Source organism: Xylaria bambusicola, assembly GCF_022495145.1.
Source record: "Xylaria bambusicola strain CBS 139988 unplaced genomic scaffold F5B22scaffold_42, whole genome shotgun sequence".
Classification (NCBI taxonomy): Eukaryota; Fungi; Ascomycota; class Sordariomycetes; order Xylariales; family Xylariaceae; genus Xylaria; species Xylaria bambusicola.
Window position 1 is genome coordinate 216,796 of NW_025953595.1, and position 23,469 is coordinate 240,264.

The window sequence follows — 23,469 nt, forward strand, 5'->3', positions numbered from 1 at the left end:
AAAACAATATCTTCTCAGCACTACGCCATAAGACAACCTCACATCACAGTAACAAGGCGATACGCAATGCTACGATCCCAATACCCAAGTCAGATATCAAGTCCGCAAGAAGCAATGTCACAACTATCAACGCGGTATAGCTGCGTGTGCACTCGCACTGTATAGCACTGTCCATTTTACGATATGCACATTTCCGTGATATGATGACAAATCCCGATCCTTTCGCCTCGTCGCAGCATAACTAAGCCTTTCACCAAGTTTTGGATGACGACATCAGAAGAAGGCAGAAGAGGAGAAGAATACGACTGAGTGAAGCATAAAAAAAATCATATCTATTGTTCACGATTTGCTGTATTGAGGGCGAGCGGCCGAAGTGGGAAAAAAAAAAAAAAAACTCACGATAAGCGAAAGCCCCTGGATGAAAGCAGCACAGTATGAACGGACTCAAGCTCCGGAGCTCACAGGGCACGTTCACACCGCGCGCTACTTGGCGTTGACATTTCCTCTTGTCTACTGATCTCATTTGCACATGATGCCGGACAACATGTACTGACTGCTAATTGCACAGGCTGCTGGACGTGCAGGCTGCGGCGCAAGAAGTGCGACGAGGCACGGCCCGTGTGCGCCGCTTGCGGAGGCCTGGAGATCGACTGCCATTACAGCGATGCTAAGCCCGAGTGGATGGACGGCGGGCCGCGCGAGAAGCAGATGGCGGACGAGCTGAAGGCCCAGGTGAAGCAGAAGGCGAACGAGAGGCGCGAGCGGAAATGGGGCCTGCTGCCTACCATGACGGACTTCTCGCCCAGCGCGCAGGAGCAGCGCCAGGAGTCGGACCGTGTCATGAGCGACGCTGGAGACCCCGTGCCTAGCGAGGATGGGTATAACCCCTCCAGCACGACATTGAGCGAGTCATCGCAGTCGCCTGCGGGGTCGAGCAGCACGTCGGCGTCGTCGCCGCCGACGAACGACGAGTCGCAGATGAGCGCCGGACACCACCAGCCCGTGCGGCCCGCCGTGGGCTCGTTCCCGGAGCACAGGTCCGAGGTCGAGGTCAACTTCACCATGATCTACCTGGACTACGTGGTGCCGTTTCTCTTCCCGTTCTACCGGCCGTGCCTGCTCGAGTCGAGCCGCGGGTGGATGCTGGTGCTGCTGATGAAGAACCGCGCCCTCTTCCACACGGCGCTGTCGCTCGCCAACTGGCTGTACGCCGTGCTCTTCGACAGCCTGAACGGGCAGCACAGCGCCTGCCGCCGCGCCAACTGGGCCGAGCTCCAGGTGCACCAGGAGACCGCCATCAAGGCGTTGCAGGAGGACATCAAGGCGCTCAACGAGCGCGGCGTCGCCAATGCCTTTTTGGAGAGCGTCGGCTGCATGCAGAGCGTGATCCAGCTCCTCGAGTTCGATATCGCCATGGCCGACATGTCGAATTGGCAGGCCCACCACGATGTCGCCGTCGCGCTGTTCGACCAGCTGATTACGCACCACGCCGTGGCCCCCATGGGATCGTGGATGTCGATCCTAGATCGCATCGGGGCCCCCTTCTTCCGGGTCAGGGTAGAGAACGAACGGCACATCCTCGCGTCCGACCAGTCGGCCTTCAAGTTCTACACGGCGTACCTTCTCTGGATCGACGTGATCGCCGCGACGGCCCTGGGCACGGCGCCCCGACTGCAGAAGTACCACGCCGAGCTCCTCCACGGCGACGACCCCGTGATCCAGCTCGGCGACTACGTCGGGTGCGAGAGCTGGGTCGTGCTCGAGATCGCCGAGGCCGCGGCCCTGGCGACCTGGAAGCGCGAGCAGCATTCGAAAGGGTCCCTCTCCATGATCGAGCTCGTGCACCGCGCCTGCGCGATCCAGACGCGGCTGCGGACCAAGATGGCGTCTCTCCCGTCCGTGCCCACCTCCGACCGCGCCGGCAACATATACGACCCATCGGCGTACCATCCGGTGACGCCATATTCAGGATTTCAGTAAGTCCATCAGCCCTCTCACTTGAAACCGGGAGCTTCCCCCCTTTTTCTCACAAGACGCGCAATACCTACCAACAGCACTCTAACCCTTTCCCCAGCGAAATGCTCGCAGAATCCTCCTCGAAGAAATCCCAAGCCGTATCCCTGCACACGCGGATCTGGGCCCAAGCGACAATGACCTACGTCATGGTCCTCGCATCCGGCCTGCAGCCAAGTCTCCCCGAGATCCAGACCAGCGTGGAAGCGACCATGGCCCTCCTCCGCGCGCTGCCGAGTCCGCTGGCCCTGCGCACCGTGATCTGGCCGTTCGCGTTGACGGGCTGTCTGGCGCCGGCGGGCCAGGAGGCGTTTTTCACGGGCCTCGTGGCCGACATGGGCGCCATGCACGTCTTCGGCACCGTCAGGGAGGCGCTGAATATCATGCAGAGCGTCTGGCAGCACCGCGAGAGCGGGTGTTGCGCTGAGCCGCAGATGTGGGATGTCGCGACGTGTTTTAGTGTTTTGGGACACCTTTCTCTCTTGGTTTGAGCGGATAGAGCGGCTGTTGTTGGTTGTTGAAATTTGACTGGACTGCTTGTTGAGTGAGAGAGAAGATCCGACGCCACAGGCGTGCGTGTGTGTTACCGTTACTTGTACCAACCTAGGTACTCACAATGTTCATATCTCCGATTTCACAGCGCTTTGCTAGCGGTGGTAGAAAGATGTTCGAAGATTGAGTCTGCCAGCAATAAAAGGGTAAATTCCGTATGAGCAGAAGGGTTCTACGAGGAGTAAATTAGACATTTTACGAAGCAGGCATATATCTGTCACACGGCGGAAATTTTGGAGGGAGCATATGGTTATTATGGTTTATTGTTTCATTTTGAAATTCGATTAATTGACAAAAACGATTCCAATGCATTTGCGAGTCCCTAAAAGCCTGACCATTCACTACCTAGAATTTGCAATGCACACACAGAGCAGCTCACATTCGATATCGTTCAGTATCAGTTGGTATCATGAAGTTTTGGCATGCTCATCATCAATTACCAGTTCCACGCCAGTTTCCCGTAAACGCCTTGTTCCATTCATACCGCTTATCGGCCGACACGAATAACGCCGGCAGCTATCAGCTTTCGAATGTTGCTTGCTACAGCGGGATTCCGCATGTGCTCCTGGAGCGCAGCAGGGTCCGACTGAGCCTGTTGAAGAATGGATTGCATAACAGGGTCTTGCATGATGGACATAATCTAGACAATTCAAATCAGTATACAGTTCTTGAAGACAAAGCTAGTAAAGCCTGAACTGTGTCGTTTTCACTCACCTCTGGGTCCTTCATCAAGCGATCTCGGGTCTGTTCCTCGGACTCATTCTCTCGAGCCGCATACATGGCTTGCAAAGCCTTCTGCTGTTGTTGGTCAATCTCGCGTGCGTTGGCACCGTTGTGGTGCTTGTTGTCTATTTCAGTGGCCTCGTTGCAAGCATCAATGCACTCAGAATACTTGCGCATGCCAAAGTAAATCTGCGCCTTACGAATGTAGGCACGGATGAATTTGGGGTCCTTCTTGATTGCGGCGTTGCAGTCATCGAGCGCACTGGGGAACTCGAAAAGCTTAACAAAGGCTGCAGCACGGTTACTGTAGCCACGGGGATCCTCAGGAGCACGCTTGATCATTTCAGAATAAGCGGAAACTGCGCCAGGGAAGTCCTGCTCCTTAAACTTCTTGTTGCCTTCTTCACGGGCCTCTTCAGCCTTGGCTGGATCAACGTAGGCTGACTTGTCCGCCTCGATCTTCTTACGTTCGGCAGCGCGAAGTTTGTTGACAGTGTCTGGTGTCCGGTGCTCGGTGAGAGATTTCTGGTAGTTCTCAACAGCTAACGCCAAGTCGCCCATCTTTTCGTAGGCAGATCCAATGCGGGCATACGACTTAGCAATCATCTTGAAGTCGGCGTAGATCATGCGACCTTCTTCAATAGCTTTGGTGCAAGCGTCAATGCAAGCCTGATAATCACCCTTCTCGAAATGGGCTGCGCCCAGGTTGTTCAGATATGTAATATCTTTGTGTAGATCCCAAGCCTTAGTGTAGTGTGCAATAGCTTGGTCGAAGTTTCGCTTCTTATAGTTCTCAGTGCCGAGTGCCTTCTCCTTGTCAGCCTCCTCCTTCGCCTTCTTCTTCTCCAGAGCTTCCTCGTCAAGCTCTGGTTCAGGTTCAGGTTCGGGTTCAGGGGCCTTGGTGGCTGGTGAAGGCTTTCGGTCGGGCATCTCGACATCTTCCTCAGCTTCCTTCGATGAAGTTCCGGGAGCACCGCCAGGCATATCTTCAGGTGCGCGCATGTCCATGTCTATGCCCATGGCAACGCCGAGTACCTGAATCATTCTGGGATCGCTAAATAGTTCTTGGGTGTTCTGAGGGTTCTTTTGCAGTGCCTGAACCTTGGCAATGAAGGAAGGATCGGAGAAATAGCCACTCGTCTTGGGGTTGTTCATGAGTTTTGTGAGGAGATTGGGATCGCTAAACATCTTGCCAATGCCTCCCATTGGATCATCACCACCGAACCCGCCAGCACCACCTATCCATATAATGTCAGAATATCTCGATTATAACAGCAACGGGGGATCTATATATACGTACCAGCTTCTTGTTCCATGGCCCTCTTCACAGATGCTAAGGAGCTTTTCAGACCAGCATTATTAGGGTCTAGCTTTAGACCCTCCTCGTATGCATCATTGGCTCCAAGCAAGTCACCGGAACCGTGAAGAGCGGCACCCTTCCGTCCCCAGCCTCGTGGCCAGTCGGGCTTGATCTCTGTCGTCTTCTCGGCATCTTTAAGAGCACCTGCCCAGTCTTTCTTGGAGGCGTAGGCAGCAGAGCGGTTGCTGTAGAGGACGTGGTTTTCGGGCGCTAGTTCAATGGCCTTGGTGAAAGCATCTCTACAAGGGTGTTAGTCAGTAGAATAGGATTGGCAGGCCGAGGAGTGGAAATATGGCGATCCATGACGGGGATTACTATGGAGAAAAGGGAAACTTACATAGCCTCATCAAAGTTCTTCGCGGCCATGGCATTATTGCCCAACGTCTTGAGCTCATCTGCAGACGCCATGGTGATTGCGGGGTGTGACGAACAGGCGATATCAAGGTTCAAGTGCAAAGCTAACTGAACGAACTGTGGGAATCAAGGAAGCTTTTACGGGAGAAGAGTTGCTAGAACTCGGGATAGGATAAGTAGACTGTCTGATTGCCCCGGCAAGCAACGAGAGGGCAGACAAGGCAGATATATGCGAGCAGGGCTGAGAATTGGCAACGAAGTTCGAGAGCTTTCTATGCGGGCCGTTCGTTGTCTAGGTCGGTGGTAGTGGGGTTAGCTAGGAGTTCGTGTTTGGCTGGCTTGAAAACTGCTTCCGGCGGCGGCAAGCTCAGCGTGCGTTTAGCGTACCTTAGGTATGCTCAGCGCTAGACCTCGGGGTGCTGCTTAGGGCTGTTTAGTGATAAAGTGTGCCACTGGCCAGCCTAAGGTAGGTACCTAGGTAGGCTCAGGGACCTAAACAGGTACCTAATTGTAGGTAGCCAGGACGCTGCCTGGAATCTGGAGATGCCCTGGCAGTGGGTACCTAGGGACACTGTATTTAAGCACAGTGCCTTGAGTAATAGGCGGCCACTAGGCGCCCACCCAGCTGTATTCAAGCCCGATAAGAGCTCTTTCTACCTTGCGATAAGGAAATATTTCTGCCAGGGGTCCTCGCGCTGGGCTCGTTCGCATCGCGGGGCAAAATCTACGTATGAAACCTCCCAACGGTTAACCAGGTTACCTTGCCCGTAAGGCACCACTTACACATGATCAAAAGTCTGATCTGAGGAATATGAGTTCTTCTTCGCCTGCCTCCCAATCCATGTTAATCCAAGATACCTTATGATAGGTATGAGTAGCCGCTCTGCATGCTAGTCACTCAACTGGGCCTCTTGGCCAGATCTTACCAGCTCCCATTATTCCATCTCACTCTTTACCACGTCTTTTCGCAAACCCTGCGCCAGGGTCGCGTGACTCACCACCCCGTCGCGAAGGCTATAGGGCAAATCAGCCAGAATGGATGAAGATACAGCTGCGCTCAAGACGCAGCTATATGCCGCCTGCGAGGAGGCTTGCAGCAGTGATCCCGACCGACTGTTCACTCAGGAGGATCTCACAGCTCTCGATATCATCCCGCCAAAGGACCTCAAGAAACTGCTGCAGCTCATCCAGATCTTGACGAATGAGCGCCTGTTTGCCCCCGTTCACCTCCACAGTGGCTTAGCATGGCGATTGCGTCCAGAAGCAGAAGCTGCCAAGTGAGTTACAAACCCGTATTCTATCATCGTCATATCTTATTTGCCGGGATGCATTTACCTGACTATTTCATCTGAAAAGATACAAACAACTCACCAGCCATGACCAAGTCCTGGTTTATGAGATTATCGACGCTGCCGGCGCCGAGGGCGCTTGGCAGCAAGACATCAAGCGCCGACTGAACGTGCAGGATAATGCCTTGAGAAAAGCGCTCAAGGAGCTTGAGACGAAGCGCCTGGTGGTGCAGTTCACGACTGTCGAGAACACGACGAAGAAGATGTGGATCAAAGCCAACATCAAGCCTTCGTCTCGCGCCACCGGCGGTCCATGGTACACGGACCAATTCCTCGACGAGGCCTTCATCGAAGCCTTGCAAAGTGTAGTTATGAGCTTCATAAAGAACCGAGGAAGTTATCTAAGCAAGGGCGATAGAGGCGCAAGGAGCGTAAGCCCAGTCCTGCCGAAGAAAGGCACAATCAACGGCGCTACATCCGAGGCCGCCATAAAAAGTAAAAAGCGCACAGCAGACGCTATCTCGAAAGACGACGCCCCAGTAGCGCCGACTTCGCGGCCCCGAAAGACGATCCGCCTGCCTCTACCAGCCGGCTACATGGAATATCCCACGACCGAGGAGATCACAGCCGGCATCCAGGCCGCAGAAGTCGCCAAAGGCCAACCTCTGAAACAAGAGCATGTACAGGAGCTCATCGACATCCTAGTATGGGACAACCGCGTCGAGGAGATCCGCATGGGCAACAGGGTCGGGTACCGCGCAACCCGCATCTCCAAGCAGAACCCCTCGCTGTACTCCAAGCCGGGCGACGAGGACTTCTGGGAGCCGCGGAGCAACGGTCAGACGACGGTGCCGTGCGGGAAGTGTCCTGTTTTCGATCTCTGCGAAGAAGGTGGCCCCGTCTGGGCCGGCGGCTGTGAATACTTTGACCAGTGGCTTGCGTAACCGCGTATCATAGACCTTAGGATCGTGGAGGCAGGAGAGGCAGTGTTGCGTTGTGGGCAGCTGTTTCAGTTTATATCATGCATGGCAACGGCGTTATATGGGAACAATACCTTCTTCAAGAGGAGCACAAACATGATTTGGGCTGTCGAGGCATACATACACAGGCCTCTGAAAATATATACATTCACAATAAATCATATTTATCATTCAAATTTGCCAGATACCTGCCATTTTACTAGGTAGGCAGCTCCTAATTTCAACCTGCCTCAGTTGACTTCGTCCCCGATGTTACAGTACGCCAGTTGTCAGCGCTTCATTGTGATTACGGAGGTTCAAGGTATATTTAACGCATTAGGCGCAATCACGTTATAATATTAGCGATGAGATTTTTTTCCATTTGTAGCTAACTAGCTACACTCTCTGCATTCACCGAAACTTCCAATAATTTCGGATCTCATACCATGATGGCAGAACACATGCCGCGACATGATGCGCTAATCTAAATTGTTACAGTTGGTGACGTGTGTGTGCATTTATAGGACACCGGAGTCGACAATGGTGGGGCGCTTGTTGTATTTAACAGCACCGCTCTGCGAGCCAGTGGCCTCGATGGCCTTGACAATATCCATACCGTTGCCAGTGACCTCGCCAAAGACGACGTGGCGACCGTCCAACCAGGGGGTCTTGACAGTGGTGATGAAGAATTGCGAACCGTTGCTGTAGCACTATTGTTAGTTGCCTCGCTTATTTATATATTCTAGAGCCAACTGTAGAGCTATATATAGAAGACGACGAGTATGAGGCTGTAGCTGAACTTACGTGTTAGGGCCAGCGTTAGCCATAGAGAGGATGCCGGGGACAGTGTGCTTTAGAGCGAAGTTCTCGTCGGCGAACTTCTCACCGTAGATGGACTTTCCACCGGTTCCCTGTAGTATTGTCAGCTACATGTAACCAGCAGCCGTCATCGTAAGGGTATGCTTACGTTACCACGGGTGAAGTCACCACCCTGCAACATGAATTCAGGGATGATGCGGTGGAATGAAGAGCCCTTGTATCCAAAGCCCTTCTCGCCAGTGCAGAGAGCCCGGAAGTTCTCAGCGGTCTTGGGAACCTTGCCGTCGTAAAGGATGAACTCTAGGCGACCGGTTTGGGCTATGTTTGAAAAAGAGATGGTAAGCTTCAGGATATCTCCAAGATATAATTTTCGATGGCCCACAGCCAATCAAGGTCATCAAAGGAGATGGAGATGGTCTGTCCAACATATATTGTATAGAAGTGCAGGCAAGAGAGACACTCTCCCATGATGCATGGTATGATGCTGGGTTTACAAGCAGCAAGCACCACGTGGGATGAAGACCAGCTCACTCATGGATAGAATAGGTAGGATAGCAGGGCAGGGCAGGGCAAGAAGCTCACTTACTCTTGATAGTACCAGTAGGACGGCCATTCTCCATGACGGGGCCCTCCCACTCCATGTCGAAGTAGACCTTGGTGCTTCCGTGTGGGCTGCTCATGTTGGCGGCGGATGCAGAGAAAAAGCGAGGATTGAATTGGGTAGTGAAGGGGGATGTAGGAGCTGTAGCTGGCTTGGTGAAGACGAGCTGAGGCCGGAAAGTTGATGTTTTAGTAGAAGAAGAGAGGGGAGAAGAAACACCGCCGCGGGGCAGAACTTTGAAGAAGAGGGATCTGCTCATCTAGAAGGAGGGGTCAGCTACTCGAGCTTTTTCTCGGCCAATGATATCATGGAACGGTGCTATGCTGGGTCACCTTGGGGGGTGCTTGCTGGGGCTCGATGGTGCTCGATGGTGCTGCAACGGGGGGCGGACAGAGAGGCGGGCAGAGGGGCGGAGGAGCTGGGTAGTGGAGGGGTGCATGGGTAAGGGGGGGTACCGCCGCGACACTAGCAAAATGTATGGGCGTTGAGGTACCGGGAAGCGAGGAGATTGCCGGCAAATACTTCCAGCGGTGGGGCAGACGAGCAACCAGCAAGCCAGCAAGCAAGCAAGCAAGCGCGCAGACAAAGTCAGCCACTAGGTAGGTACCGTACCGTACCGTAAGATATACATGTAGGTCAGAGAGTGAGAGAGGGGGTCGGTATGACGAAGGACCAAGCAAAGGCACACATGCAGTTGTTCGGAAAATGGATGAGGCAAAGAAAGACCTTCAGGGTGTTCAAGGCGCCTGCCCTACCGTAGGCAGAAGAAGCATGCCACTAACAAGCTTGCAGGACACATGCAGCAGCAAGCAAGCAAGTAAGCAAACAAGTAAGCAAGCAATAGCAGTGACAAGTAACAGCAACAGCAGCAAGAACAAGAGGGAGTGATGTAGGATCAACCAAAGCCAACAGCAGTCGACTTCTTCTCGTCTTTGGGAACCCCGCTACTTCGCTTCCATTGCTCCATTTGCTCCTGTCAGCTCCAACTGCCAATTACATGTCTTCGCTCTTGCTGCGCCCCCCATACCGAAAGCAACGAGGGGAAGAGCTCTCTCCCTCTCTCCCCCTCTCTCTCCATACCGCCTTATGTGCTGAACACGACGCCACCTCGCAGATGGCACAGTCGACTTCGAGTAACAACAGTGCTCCTTCAAGGCACGCTTTGTCCGAAACAGATATTCGTGCATTGGGACATGCCCTCACTTGTAACACAAGCCAAATCTTCAGGTATGGAAAGGGGGGGTTAGGCCACACTATGGCTCGTGCGAAGGGCGGGATGGCAGGATGGCAAAGGGTGTGATTGTTTCGCGGTGAACACTGAGACAACGAACGTAGTACCTAGTACTGTACTTCCATGCTCGGATCCTTTAAATAGCATCCCTAAGTCTTGTAGAATGTAGGGATTTGGGGTTTGTCGACTTTGGCTAAGCTGCAATGTACCCACCCCCAGTTCCTTCTGATATCGTTGGCATAACTAGACCAACAATAAACCAAGGGCGAAGCTCACTTGAGTCTGGAATGGAGGTTCTTGTGAGAGGATGCCCTTCGGAATTTCCCAAAACCCATTGGCCTGAAACAGGCTTGAGGTGTGTAAATGACATAGTTGAGACAGTTTAGCAGGTCTCCCTGCTCATCTCCCATCTAGCTGGTGCAGTTGGAAGCATCTTGACCTGAGCTGGCAACATGCCTGGGGAACTCTTGGGAACTCTTGGGATATGATTTATACACAAGACGAAATGGTCAGATAGAGAGAGAGATCCAGACATACCTTGATACAATTGAGGGTATAATGTACAGTGTGAAGGTACTTTCTGGTTTACAATGCGATGATGAGATACGGTCAGGAATTTTTTAGCCGCTTGAGAGCTTGGAAGATTCAGGACATGCATAGGTAGGTCGTTGGTTCAGGTGGTTGGTTGGCCTGAGCGTCAAGACTGGCAGGTACCTATGTACCTAGATAAGTACTTAGGTACTTTGGTAGCTGGGAAGAGATATGTACTTGGGTACTTCCTCGGTTGAGCTTAGTGCGATCGGGACGGGACCTTGTGTGACCTCATCTCTTATAGTTACTCGTTAGTGCAATCTTGTTATTTAGAAGCATATACCGTCTCAGCACCTGCATCCATAAGTAGATAGATACTACTATGTACCTACCTAGGTACTGAAATCAACGCCCGATTAATGGTCTGCATCTACCAAACAAGTTTACAATTTGATTTCTTACTACTTGAGGGGTAAGTTATCACTAACAGCACTTGTGTAATCATATATGAGAGAACCATCAAACTGAAGTGCGCACACCCTGACCTCTCGAATGCCGTCCAGCTTCGCATATGTACTAATATGCTTAAGTATCCAAGGTAATATTAGTTAAAGCCACGTGACCTTATCCAGCACCGACCACTGCCCGACACCCCCTTGCCAAGCCTGAAAGTGCCAGCCAGCATCTACGTAGGTTGAGTAAGTTGAGTTACGTACATACCGGTCCTGGATTTATCTAGCTTCTTGTTGTCGCCCGACCGCCGTTGTTCTATTTCCCGACTCTCTGCTGTCAACCCTGCACCACGGCGCGCCGCAAAGATGGATTTCAATAACTTGAAGGACCAAGTGTCCAATTTGACCTTGTACGACCTCAAAGCCGGTGTTCGCAAAGTCCAAAATGGTAAGGAACGCTGGACATTCTGGCTGCCATGTATGCCCGTTATCTCCGCATTGTTACTGATGCGCTCCGTCAACCAGCCGTTATGAACTATACAGAAATGGAGGCCAAGGTGGGTTTCATTGAGCTTCATCGCTTGCCTCTATGGCATGGCCCGACTGACCGGCCCTACAGGTCCGCGAGGCGACAAACAACGAACCTTGGGGAGCATCCTCGACACTGATGCAAGAAATCGCCAATGGCACATTCAACTAGTATGTCCAGCCAACAATTCATGCCGCTTGCGAACCAATTCTCACGTAGCCAAGCCAAACTCTAAATGAGATCATGCCCTTGATCTATCGCCGGTTTACAGAGAAGACTGCCGAAGAATGGCGCCAGATTTACAAGTCGCTCCAGCTGCTAGAGTTTCTCATCAAGCACGGCTCTGAGCGAGTCATAGATGACGCTAGGGGTCACATAACACTCCTTAAAATGCTGCGCCAATTCCATTACATCGACCCAAACGGCAAAGACCAAGGCATTAACGTTCGAAACCGCGCAAAGGAATTGGCCGAGCTACTTGGCGACGTCGAGCGCATCCGGGCCGAGAGAAAGAAAGCAAGAACGAACAAAGCCAAATACACTGGCGTTGAGGGAGGTTCCATGGGTGGTGGCTTTTCCGGCGGCAGCAGCGGTCGATACGGCGGCTTTGGTAGTGAGTCTACAGGCTACGGAGGCTCCCCGGCAGGTTACGGGGGTTACTCTGGCGGTGTATACGGAGACGGTGGCGGGTTTGGAGGCCAGACGGATGAGTGGCGAGATTCTGGTAACCGTGCAGATAAGTTTGAGGAATATGACGAGTTTGACGAGGGCGGCGCAGCCACATCAAGCTCATCTCGTCCAAAGGCAACCGAACGCGCCGAGAGGATGGGGGTAAAAAAGACAACGCCATCCCAACCACCTAAGAAGAAAGAGCCCGAAGTTGATCTTTTCTCTTTTGATGACGCCGAACCTGCACCTGTGTCGACAGGTGCGACACTAGCGTCAACAAGCAATTCCGGCTTGGCAGATCTATCAAGTCCAGCCGGGGATGACGACGATTTTGATGACTTCCAATCCGCTACGCCCGCACAGCAAACATCTGCACCTTCCAGCAACTTTGCTATTCAACCGCCATTGATGACATCGACCCAGACAGCGCCCCAGTTTGCTGCGCCAAAGCCCGTATCCGCCCCCGCACAGGCGAGCCTCTCGGGCATGATGTCGTCGTTGTCGCCTCCTACGAGCACTACCTCTACGCCTGCGGCTAACTTCTCGTCATTCAATCCACCTCCCTCTATTGGTGCATCTGCCCCTCCGAAACCGACTGGGTACCAAGCAGCCGCCCCAAATTACTTCCAATCTGTACAGGTCCCTCAGTCGACTGGACCGTCTGGCTCAGCAATGGGATCGCTATCTCCGGCGGGCACAACGCCATCCGGCATGTCGGCACTCAACAAACCGGCTGCCCCTGCGGCAGCTAAACCCAGCACGGGTGCTGACCCGTTTGCTAATCTATGGGGACAAGCTGGCACTGGCCTCAAGAAGAGCAACACACCCACCGCGGGGCCTAAGTTAGGCCAACTCGCCAAGGAGAAGACCAGTGCATCTCTGTGGGGAGCTCCAGCAGCAAGCACGCCGAAGCCTTCCACTAGCACAAATACCGGCAGCAGCGGGCTGGATGACTTGCTCGGCTAGATTGATTAATGAACACTGCTACAATGGCCATACATTCGCGGCCGTTGGATTAGGAGCCCCAGGTGGTTACTCGAGATGTCGATTCATAGCCGTCTAGGAGTGGTGTACTACGATGTTCAGACAGGGGTTGTGAAAAGCTGGTTTCCATGAGCGGCTGCATGATGATTTTGCTTACAAGTCCTTAGATCGGCGTCATGGCCCGCAAAATGTGTATACTGCCATGACAAATTATTTCTCTGATTATCAGCTGATTTTGGTCTATAATAGACAGAACTTGTCGTTTATCCAAGATAGGTATTAACTGCAGGCGAGAGACGAATTGATGTTATGGGTGACGAGGTTGGGTTTGTTTACACAAGTCAAGTCATCCAGGTTTGAAAAATTACAGAAAGCTTGGCCTTAAAAGCATATCTCATATTTTAAGTAATACTTAACCTTGAACTTTGGTTTTATTCTTGTGAAAGTCTAGAGCACAGATACAAACCCCACCATAGCTCGATTGGCTAATATTGAGCGTTACAGCTTCAGCATTAACACACGATCTGATCTGTATCTCAGGTCGCGCGACTAACTCAGCCTCATCCCTTCATATCGCTATCTATCGGCGTCCAATGAATTGATGTCGAGCTACCATGATGCGTCCTGCAAGGCACGAAACTCGGAGACCTGAATGACTTGACTCTTTTACCTAGTTCCAACCTTGAAACATGCGAGGGCATCCGCCGGGCGCCTAGACGATGTCTTGGCTACCGTAAACGCGGCCCGCGCTTAGAAGATCCCTACCGACCCACCGACTTCATCTCGCCTCAGCTCTAGCCTGAGCCAACCAGAGTGCGCCATCGACGAAGCTTTCACCGCAGAGGTGCGTAGGTAAACTGCACCTTGGCAGACGTCCCGTCCATTGGTGCGGATACCTACAGCTGGGAACGAGCCTTCTTGTCCTCACCATAAGCGACCGCGAGGGTCGGTCCTCCGGGGAAGATGGGCTGGTGGAACTCGCTGCTCCACTGGTGCAGGCGTGCTGCCGATCACTGCGAGCTCATTGGGTGTGTCAGCGCGTTGTGATGCCGCCTAGTGCTTCAACTGCCGAGCGCGGCGGTTGGGTGGGTGAGTGAGTGAGTGACTGGAAATAGCACAGCGATGCGTTCACGGAATGCATACGCGTCTTGAACTGTGTGAAGAAAGTGCGTGTTATGGTTATGGTGATACCATTGGCAAGTCGCTGGCAATACTTAAACATGTCTGCTCCTAACCTCGCAGAGCCTCTTCTTCTTTCCCTTCACTCTCATGTCACAGTCACTTGAACCTCAAAACAGCATTTTCCTTTAGGTTGTTTTCCTTTTTCCCTCTCTCTTTCCTTATTTTCCTATTTTTCTAGTCTCTCTTCGGGTTATCTTTCTCTCTTTCCTAAGGGGTCTATATCATTGGGAAAAACGGTCTTTCGGTTTTCGTCGACGACTTTCACTTACACGGCAACGTCTCAACGCTTTTTCACGGGGGTTTTTCCTATCTTTCTAACGACGTCAAGAGGAATATAGCAGTCGAGCTGCTTTTCTTCAAACAACTTTCACTTGCATCGCCAAAAAGCCAAATTTACCATCTCTGTGCCTCTCTTCAAATATCTGGCAATAGTCTGTCTCTTGTTCGGCTAGGTTCAGGTACTCGATTTTCTCGGTACCTCCCTCCCCAATCGTTCACAATTTCTTCCCCAACTCCCCCAGCGTCTATCCCATTCCCGAAGCCGCGCCTCCCGACGCGGACCGTCTCTGGCCTCACTCGCCCACAACTCTCGCTCATCACCGATTTCGAAGCCGGGATTCCATTGAAAATGCGCTTCCAGTCACCCCAGCTCGGCGCCCTGGGCGTCACCTTCACGGCCCTTCGCGCCGCCCAGTTCCTCTCGCTTGTGACCATCGTCGGCTTGACTGCCAACTTCATCAATGAATTTGCTTCTTCGCAGCGCGAGGTTCCTGACGTTCTCGTTGGGACTGTCACTGTGGTAAGTATTGACATCCTCTCATCTAGTCCCTTATTCACACTCAGTTATAACTAACATGTTCACAGACCAGCATCGCCACGCTCTACGTGGCTATCTCTTACATTCTTTACTACGACGGCATGCTCCCTCTCTTGGTTGCCGGCGGGGCTGATTTCGCCCTCTTGGTAGCACTCATCGTCGTCGCCGTCACCATCGGCAAGCCGCTGTCTATGCTCCAGTGCCAGCTACTCCCGGAATCCGTCTCAACGACAGAAACATTCGTTACATACATCACTGGCCGTGGCTATTCGTCTGCCGCTGCCAGATACAACAGCTATCTGGCCCTCATCACGACCGACCAGCCTCACTGCTACGAGATCAAGGCAGTCTGGGGCCTCGGCATTGCTCTAAGCGTCCTCTTCGCCTTCTCGGCCATCGTCTGCGGGAGCCTCTGGCAGCGCATCAGGCGTGCTAACGCGCCCGCTCCTAAAGACGTCGAGGGCGCTTAGGGGTACGCGGGCGTCCGTGGTGGCTTCTTCGGGGCAGCTCCTCCTCCTCCGGTCCAGCAGATCTCGGGCCCTATGGCCCTCGGCACACGGCTTCTGAGTCCTGGTATCGGATCGCGGTACCCGCCTCCGCTTTCGCTACCCCAAGCGTCGTATCGTCGCCCCGTCGTCCACGGCGCCGCAGACGATTACTACAACGACGTCCCCCACCACGTGCTACCGCCCCCAGCCACGAGTACTAATGATGGTAATATTGTGAACAGCCGCCTTTCAAGAGGCCGTTCTCTCACCCTGTCTATTCCCCCTCCCCCTCCGACACACTTACTCGCTGTCGAACCGCCTTCCCAACCTACCCCGAGCCCGCAGAGCTCCTCGCACGAGGACTACATCCCCATACTACACCAACCCGTGCTCAAGTACGGCAAGACACCCGCGAAGACACCGACCCTCGTCGTCGTACCTCCTCCCTCGCCCAGCGACGACGGATTCACACCCGTCACGCCACCCACCCCGTCACCGCGCACCAAGGCCTTCAAGCGCATCCGCGTCTCCCAACTCCCGCGGGACGCCCTAGGTATCGCGGCGGCGGGATTCTCGCGCCGAAAGAGCCAGCGCGGCGAGAAGGTGGAGGAACCCGACGAGGAGACGATGCCTCTGTCCCCGCCGTACGACGCGCAGACGATGGACGCGCAGGTCGCCGTCAAGGCGAAGCCGACGCGGAAGACGCTGTTCGGCGTCCTCGAGGGATGGTGGGATCTGGGTCTGTTGGAACGGGGTAGGAGTTTGAGGAGGAAATGATTTGATGGGATGGGACTGCGGAAAGGATAAAAGAGAAAAAAAAAACGAAATGAAATGAAATGAAGTTGGGATTTTAATGTGGTAATATGTGGGCGATCTGGCTGGCTTGGGTTTGCTTGGGTATTTCTGGTTTGGGGGGGTTTGATGCTTGATTTTGGTTCTAGATTGGAGACGAACAGATTGATTGATACATGGGAATAATGGTAAAAGTTTGGAACATGATATATATCTACGCTCTTCTGTAATGTTTCGGCTTAGAGAGATTAGTTTCGTGCCTTGAAATAACTGATAGAAGCGATTCAGGGCTTCATTAGGCTCGTGTTTCGTTCTAGGTATTGATAGTATCGTCATTGGGCTTGTACGTGTTTACACTATCTTGACGGATTTGGTAGGTCCGGTCACCACTAGGACTCAGGAGGTTTAAATGAAATAGCGTGTCGGTCAGGTATGAACATGTTGGAATGGAATGTCATACAAGTCCTACGACTATGCAGGTTGGAAAAGTTGTAGCTCTGTCGTCAAGCTTGTGGCTCTCTTGACCATGTTTAGATCACGTAGATATCAGACATGAGGAAAGATACACGACCTGCCTTACAGGAATCCAGTTACTTGAAACATAACGCAAGGGTTGGGTGGTTCATGCGTCGAGACATTGCGACTGATGCAACAGCGTGTTGTTCGTGTACACGTACGAGGGTGAGGATTACACTATGAGCTATCAGTATCTCCTGCCACGTCCGGCCGCTTGGTATCTCATTTCCTAGTGCATAATGTGTCCCAGTATATCTAGCTTGAGATGAAGCTTTCAATATCATACTCTCGCAGCCGTGCTCGTTGAGGGGCTGCATGCGTTCATTTGAACTGTGCTCTTTACTAGATCCGAATTTTCAACCAGTACCATACCTAATGCCCAACATATCTACATATTGATTTATTTCATTGTGCCAATACTCAAATAGAATTTCACACCCGACAATGGCCGAGTTGGTACCTACGGTCTAGCGAAGCATAGCATTGTTACACAGCCTTTAGCATTACGACCCAGCGACGCTACATACCGAGGGTCCCATTCCTTCGTTTGCCTAATTCTTTGTTTTTTTTTCTTCTCCGTTTTCTTGTTTGACAGACTCAACTCATTTACCAACAACATCGTATTGTCTTACCGTCATTGGTACTTCAGAGGTTATATGTACTAGATAGCGTGATATAACCGCGGATTTTGCACTGTGAGTTGTGTCTAAAGACTATATTTGACTGCCTCATTCAGTATGCCATCTGGGATAGGCCTTGATTACATCACTGCGAACTGATCCTTGAGAGGATCCCTGCTTAAGTAATTGAGCATGAGCATGATCCTCCCCACCTGACAGGGCCCTTGCATATTCTCTGCCCATTTGACTGGGAATTAATGCAACGTAATGCTTGAAATAAAACGGCTTGTCATTTACACTAGGTATGCATATTATCTCATCTGGGGGAAATGATCTCTACTAAACCTAGCCAACTTCTAATGTGCGCATCGATTTTCACGAACCGATGAACCGCTACGGCGGATTGATTGTTATGTGTTTCCCAGTTTTACATCGTTCATCCTTTTTTTAAATGGCCTTCTATAAGCAGTAATAACAGGGCGGAAAGGGGGTGGGCCAATATGCGGAGGCGGATCACTGTGTCCACATACATAGTACATTTACATACTATTCCTTCCGCTAGAACTTGGTTGTTAGCCCCTCTGCGGAACGAGTCAGGTTACTAGTCGAGGCGCTGTCAAAAAAACTAGTCCGGTCCACCTACATTATAAAATATAGCTTTAGAAATGCTGGTAGCAAGGTAAAACACAACATAAAAAAACACCTTCTACACCTTTAATTAAGTGTATAACACACCTATCACAAGCGTTAAAAATCTGACAAGAATAGGTCAGAATAGGTTTGAATAACTTCAAAAACGGGTTAAAAAACGGCTGTTGAAGGTGTAGGTGGGTGGTGTTGGTGAACCGGACTAGTTTTTTTGACAGCGCCTCGCTAGTATACGCTGGTAGAGAATAACAGAACACGAGGGACATGGGTGAAGATGTCCTAAATAATGTGATGACATCAGATAGGACTGGATATGCGTGGTAATTTGAATCAATGCAGATTAATGCAGTCACACGTTATTACGTGGACGGTTCCGAGATGTCAGATGGTAGATAGCCGTCAATTTCCCGACGATCAGCGAGAATCGCATGCACGCACAGTTGCACTATGCCCGTTGGTGTTGGTCAGAAGTGTTCGTGTTGGTTGTCTTTCCCTGTTTATAAAGCGACCCGTATTCCTTCTTGCTTGTTGCCTTGTGTAATAAACAACGGCTTGTGGCGAAAGAACAAGGGCCACAAAGCCGCCAACACCTTGGATTCTCGTAAAAAGGTGAATACGAGGAGTCCCTGGGTACTCGGCTGGGTACGTTGGGCAGTTTAAATAGCGCCAGTAGGATTTCCAGGGGGGTTAGTCGAGGTAGTCATGTCTTACCCGTCAGCTCGGATACCCGAAACGAAACGAAACGAATGACGACGACCTATCGCGCCGCCCTTTCATCAAACCCGGTGTGACGGGCGCTTAGCATGACTGGACTGACGTCTCGCCCGGTCTTGCACATCGCTGCAGCGTGGCGTAGATCTGCCCGCGGGGTTGGATGATCGCTTAAATGGCCCATCCCGATGAAACGATCTAGACCAGGGCTTGCCAGGTTCTGCCAGGTACAGACGACGCTAGGTAGACAGTTCCTGTGCTGCGGCCAACGCTATCCTTAGTAATCTCGCCAAGAAACAAACAGCTGAGCCAAGAGGGCAACAAAGACGAGTCAGCCCCCTGGCTGTTCTTGGGCTTTGTATAAGTCAGATGAATAAAATGTGAGGCGGTAAGCGTGGTGTAGTCCTTTCTTAAATCCTTGTGGTCGTCTGTTTTGGTCGTCCTTGATGTGGAGTGTAGAGAATCGCAGCATATTTTGTTGTTATTCCCAACCCCTTACTTCCATTCTCTTCTGAACGCCCGACTCGGCTCGAGGCACTTACAAGCATTCGTTTCTTTTCCGACGCACTTGATCGTGTAGTCTTTCCTTTTGCTCGAGTACAGGATACTTCGCTGCTTTTTAAAACGATCAATCTTCCTCCGACGAAACATCCGAAGAAATCCAGAAAATAAACAGTAAAAATGAAATCACAATTCTTAACCATCGTGGCTCTTAGCCCGCTAGCTGCCTACGCTTTACCACAACACCATCGCAAGTGTGGCAGCAAGCCAACAACAACAGTGACCACTGGTGATCCGCTCAGCGAAATTACCAGCTTCACTACTGTCCCGGTCGAAAGTCTGCCCAAAAAGACTTACTCAACTGATTATGAGACACCACCAACAACCATAGAGACTCCTACATCAACCATAACTACACCGCTAGCATACAGCGATGTCACGACATTCAGCGTGGTCCCTCTTGAAAGTCTCGCAGACCAAACATACCAAGATGGCTACGTTGTATCAACTGTAACCACAGGTTTGCCGCTTACCGAGGTAACGAGCTTCACTGTCGTACCAGTAGAGAGTATTCCGACCACAAGCACTTTCTTAACATTCACAATCACGCCTACCGAAACGCCAACACCTGCCTCATCATCTAGCGCAGCTAGCTATGTGGTCGACGGGGCCTACGCCAAAGCCACACCTGTCGCCTACAAAGTCAAAGCAACCGAGCAATGCGGGAACGACGACCGGCTGATCCTGCCCGGTCAGCCCTGGACCGTCGCCAACTCAATGTACAACGCAGACCAGATGGTGGGCAAGCAGTGCACGAACTTTGACAGCATCCTCGAGACTGCGGACGGCATCAAGGAAGTCAAGTGGACGAGCATCACGGACATTAAGAAAGTGGAGGACACTGCGGACGTGTGCAAGGGGTACACCAACGTCGGCATCGGCAAGAATCTGAACAAGAAACTCAAGGATATCAAGTCTATCCCGGCCTACTTTCAATGGGACCGCACCAACACTACTGATTTCAGGGGTAAGCTATTTCTTATACATGAATTGAACCGCATCTAGTCTCAGCATGCTAACACATAATCTCAGGAAGCAACCTCTTCGACTTCATCACAGCACCAACAGAAGGCGACTTCAAATCAACCGCAACCTCCGAGTTCATGCTCTGGGTGCGCATCTGGGGTGGCCAGGTGCCCATCGGGTACTCGCGCGGGCCCGTGGCGACCTTCGACATGTTCGGCGCCAGCTGGAAGCTATACGAGGGGAAGAACCCGGCCAACGGCGTGACAGTGCGCAGCATGCTCGTCGACGAGAACTACGACGGCGTGTTCCAGGGCGACCTCAAGGAATGGCTCGACGCGATGGCGGACAAGGGGTACATCTCCTCTGACCAGTACGTGACGGTGGGCAACGCCGGCACTGAGGTCTTTTACGGAAACGCTGTCATGAAGGCCACGGTTGCGTTGGATATCAACTAGTTAATGCCGTCATCAAAGAGATAAAAAAAATTAGAAAGAAAGAGAAAATTATATATATAGCTACGAAGATACGGCTTGGTCGGAATGTGGAACGTTCTAGGTAGGCTGGCTGAATTTGTACATTGCCCCTTCGATTCTAAAAACCCCTTTATATATTCCCGGTAGCAATGCGTTATTACTTCCTAAACGTCTCTTCATCCCATTAAGCGTCATAGTACGGAGCCCGTGATGATAATTATCGGTCCCAATGTGTGTACATACGTAATATCGCCTCCACGTTGGTTTAAGGTTATCTGTCGCGGGGATTTTAGGTATTGACAGGCGGAGCTGACGAAGCAGTACGACAACCTCGGTCCATGATGCAGAGAGTTTTTTTTCCAATCTCACAATCACAACAAGAGAATAATCCCTAGTTTACCATCACTGCTGCCTGATTTATTTTTCACATTCTGCCACATCATCTCCAATGACGTTGCGCCTAAAACATATTTGACTTCACCCAAAGATCGGCATGACCAAAACTCAGCTATCCAAAAGCCTATTCCATCTAATTCAATCACACATGAACACTATATTCCATTTCACTCAATTATGTTCGCAGACTTCCGAAATCATCAAATCAAACATTTGCTTCGCAGCTGGTACTGTCTATTAGGCAGCAGCGTCGACTCCCGTGAGCGAACGCGTAATGCTTGCTTGGTTAAACACAATGCCGCAAATCATGATCATGATAGATGATGTTTAACAACCTAATCGTACTGTTTAAACTTGCATACAAACACGCTGAATGTCCATGAATCCGGTATCCGTACACATTATGTACGCAGGCCACCCCATTCCGTTCTCACCTTCCCATCAAACGATAACATACCATGAGTTAAGCTCAGGGCGTCACATATGACCAGTCGCGCTCCCGTCCGTGTTTCATAAATCTCCATTCCGCTCTCACTGCATCTCATATCAGACCTTCAAAATAGTTTTCTCACCCAATCCCAAAACAATAATCGACATTACCCCAAACCAGGACAAACACTATCCCATCACCTAACGTTTCTTGTAACCCCTTCTCTTACATAGAATACCTCCTGTATCAACCGCCTACTAAGGTGCGAAAGGTCTAAACTACCCTCAAGCATCTACAAGAAGTCTTACTCAATGGTACTTTAGGTAGGGTTGATGCGGCACAACAACGAAGATACGTGACCAGGAACATTGCGTTCCTGATCGTTAGGCATTATGGATGGTGATGTATACATACTATGCCTCACTTGAGACAGCGTCCCTGCTTCGGCCGCATTTCTGCGTTGCCCAGGCATTGCCAACGTGGAGGCAGCAGGGTCCGACTTCAATGCCCTCCTAATTAGCCGCAAAATGTGTTCAAAATGGGGAAAACCTATATAGGATTTATCTCACCACATTAGGAAACGAGCGACACTTTTACCTTTTTTTGACCGCTGGCGGATCGAAAACATGCTGTAACTACTGGAAGGAACTTAAATCGAAATCGCTAGTCGCTGGGTGGGAGCGAAAGACTTGGGTAGGAACAGAAAAAAAAATCAAATCTAAAAATCAAGTAAATGCAAAATAACGAATGGGAGGAACTTAACTCAAAATCGCTAGACGCTAGGTTGAGAGCGAGAGACTTCGGCAAGACGGAAACCAAACCTAAAAAAACAACAAGTAAATGCAGCATAGCGAACGTGGCGAAAACAAACGCTAGTGGTGAGATTAAATGGCGGGGGCAGGGGAGCGGTAAGAAAGAACGGGAAAGGGGGGAGAAGAAGCCAGACCGGGAGAGGGCGGATCAAAAGAAAGCGAATGGATAGGAAGAGGGGAGGTCGGGACCGGGCTGGGGGAAAGGGCTCGTGGGTTTCTTGCGTTTTCCTTCGCCTCGTGGGTTCCTTACGTTTTCCTTCGTGTCGTGGGTTTCGGCGTTTTCCTTCGCGAGAAGAGGAACGGGGGCGGGGAAGGGAAAGGAGACACGTGGGTTTGAGCGTTTTCCTTCGCTAGAAGAAAGAGGGGGACGGGAAAGGGGGGAAAGGTCTCATGGGTTCCTTGCGTTTTCCTTCGCCTCGTGGGTTCCTTACGTTTTCCTTCGTCTCGAGGGTTTCTTGCGTTTTCCTTCGCGGGGAGGGGGCAGGGGCAGTGACATAGAACTGGGGGAACGTGTAGGGGCATGGAAAAGGAAAGGAAAGGAAAGGAAAGACAGAAAACAAAAACAAAACAAAAACACGAAACTCGAAAGCATTTTTTTCTGGGATTTTCTATTTTCAACTTTTTTGTGGGATTTTCTCTTTTTAAACTTTTTTTTAGATTTTGTGAGTCACCGGCCATTCGACCGGGAGACTATATGAATATGAAACTGAAAACAAATGAAATCAAACCAGAAAACAGAAAAAAGGAAAGAAACGGGACGGAATGAACAGGGGGAGAACATAAGAAAAACATAAGAAAAACAAAGGAAAGGGGGAACACGTACCTAGCACTCCCCTCTTACCTCCCGAATGGAAGGCAAGAACTTCATCGGCCGAGGCTCGATCTTCCCCGTAAAGATGAAGTCGTAGCACTCGTGCCGCGACTCCTCTGAGGACGGTAATGGTCAGTGGCTGCTCGGGGAGATGGCAGAGAGACAAAAGCAAAGAAGACT

The 23,469-nt window shown here is 51.3% G+C and overlaps 7 protein-coding genes across 7 annotated transcripts; 5 read left to right on the top strand and 2 right to left on the bottom strand.

Annotated features, from left to right (window-relative positions):
• The first annotated feature begins 287 nt into the window (after positions 1-287).
• F5B22DRAFT_372814 (fungal-specific transcription factor domain-containing protein) lies at positions 288-2,862 on the top strand. Its single transcript, XM_047971174.1, has 3 exons — positions 288-465; positions 569-1,976; positions 2,075-2,862. The coding sequence occupies exons 1-3, from the start codon at positions 435-437 to the stop codon at positions 2,502-2,504; spliced, it is 1,869 nt and encodes a 622-aa protein (XP_047828073.1). The 5' UTR covers positions 288-434; the 3' UTR covers positions 2,505-2,862.
• On the bottom strand, positions 2,726-5,659 carry F5B22DRAFT_371577 (uncharacterized protein). Its single transcript, XM_047971170.1, has 4 exons — positions 4,986-5,659; positions 4,589-4,887; positions 3,280-4,526; positions 2,726-3,205 (listed from the first exon to the last, which is right to left on the bottom strand). The coding sequence occupies exons 1-4, from the start codon at positions 5,054-5,056 to the stop codon at positions 3,053-3,055; spliced, it is 1,770 nt and encodes a 589-aa protein (XP_047828074.1). The 5' UTR covers positions 5,057-5,659; the 3' UTR covers positions 2,726-3,052.
• A 378-nt stretch (positions 5,660-6,037) lies between these two features.
• F5B22DRAFT_658698 (RNA polymerase Rpc34 subunit) lies at positions 6,038-7,632 on the top strand (the record flags this gene model as incomplete). The annotated part of the gene is made up of 2 exons (XM_047980134.1): positions 6,038-6,279; positions 6,359-7,632. 2 exons carry the CDS (start codon positions 6,038-6,040, stop codon positions 7,233-7,235), a joined length of 1,119 nt encoding a protein of 372 aa, XP_047828075.1. The 3' UTR covers positions 7,236-7,632.
• A 136-nt stretch (positions 7,633-7,768) lies between these two features.
• Positions 7,769-9,413, bottom strand: F5B22DRAFT_658700 (cyclophilin-like domain-containing protein; the record flags this gene model as incomplete). Its single annotated transcript, XM_047980135.1, has 4 exons — positions 8,656-9,413; positions 8,218-8,387; positions 8,055-8,161; positions 7,769-7,952 (listed from the first exon to the last, which is right to left on the bottom strand). The coding sequence occupies exons 1-4, from the start codon at positions 8,927-8,929 to the stop codon at positions 7,769-7,771; spliced, it is 735 nt and encodes a 244-aa protein (XP_047828076.1). The 5' UTR covers positions 8,930-9,413.
• A 1,482-nt stretch (positions 9,414-10,895) lies between these two features.
• F5B22DRAFT_373061 (uncharacterized protein) lies at positions 10,896-13,574 on the top strand. The gene is made up of 5 exons (XM_047971175.1): positions 10,896-10,961; positions 11,031-11,332; positions 11,410-11,441; positions 11,504-11,583; positions 11,638-13,574. The coding sequence occupies exons 2-5, from the start codon at positions 11,251-11,253 to the stop codon at positions 13,046-13,048; spliced, it is 1,605 nt and encodes a 534-aa protein (XP_047828077.1). The 5' UTR covers positions 10,896-10,961; positions 11,031-11,250; the 3' UTR covers positions 13,049-13,574.
• A 1,302-nt stretch (positions 13,575-14,876) lies between these two features.
• Positions 14,877-16,330, top strand: F5B22DRAFT_649386 (uncharacterized protein; the record flags this gene model as incomplete). The annotated part of the gene is made up of 3 exons (XM_047979166.1): positions 14,877-15,047; positions 15,113-15,463; positions 15,536-16,330. 3 exons carry the CDS (start codon positions 14,877-14,879, stop codon positions 16,328-16,330), a joined length of 1,317 nt encoding a protein of 438 aa, XP_047828078.1.
• A 3,191-nt stretch (positions 16,331-19,521) lies between these two features.
• Positions 19,522-21,022, top strand: F5B22DRAFT_658708 (glycoside hydrolase family 12 protein; the record flags this gene model as incomplete). Its single annotated transcript, XM_047980136.1, has 2 exons — positions 19,522-20,368; positions 20,434-21,022. 2 exons carry the CDS (start codon positions 19,522-19,524, stop codon positions 20,820-20,822), a joined length of 1,236 nt encoding a protein of 411 aa, XP_047828079.1. The 3' UTR covers positions 20,823-21,022.
• Between the last annotated feature and the right edge of the window lie 2,447 nt (positions 21,023-23,469).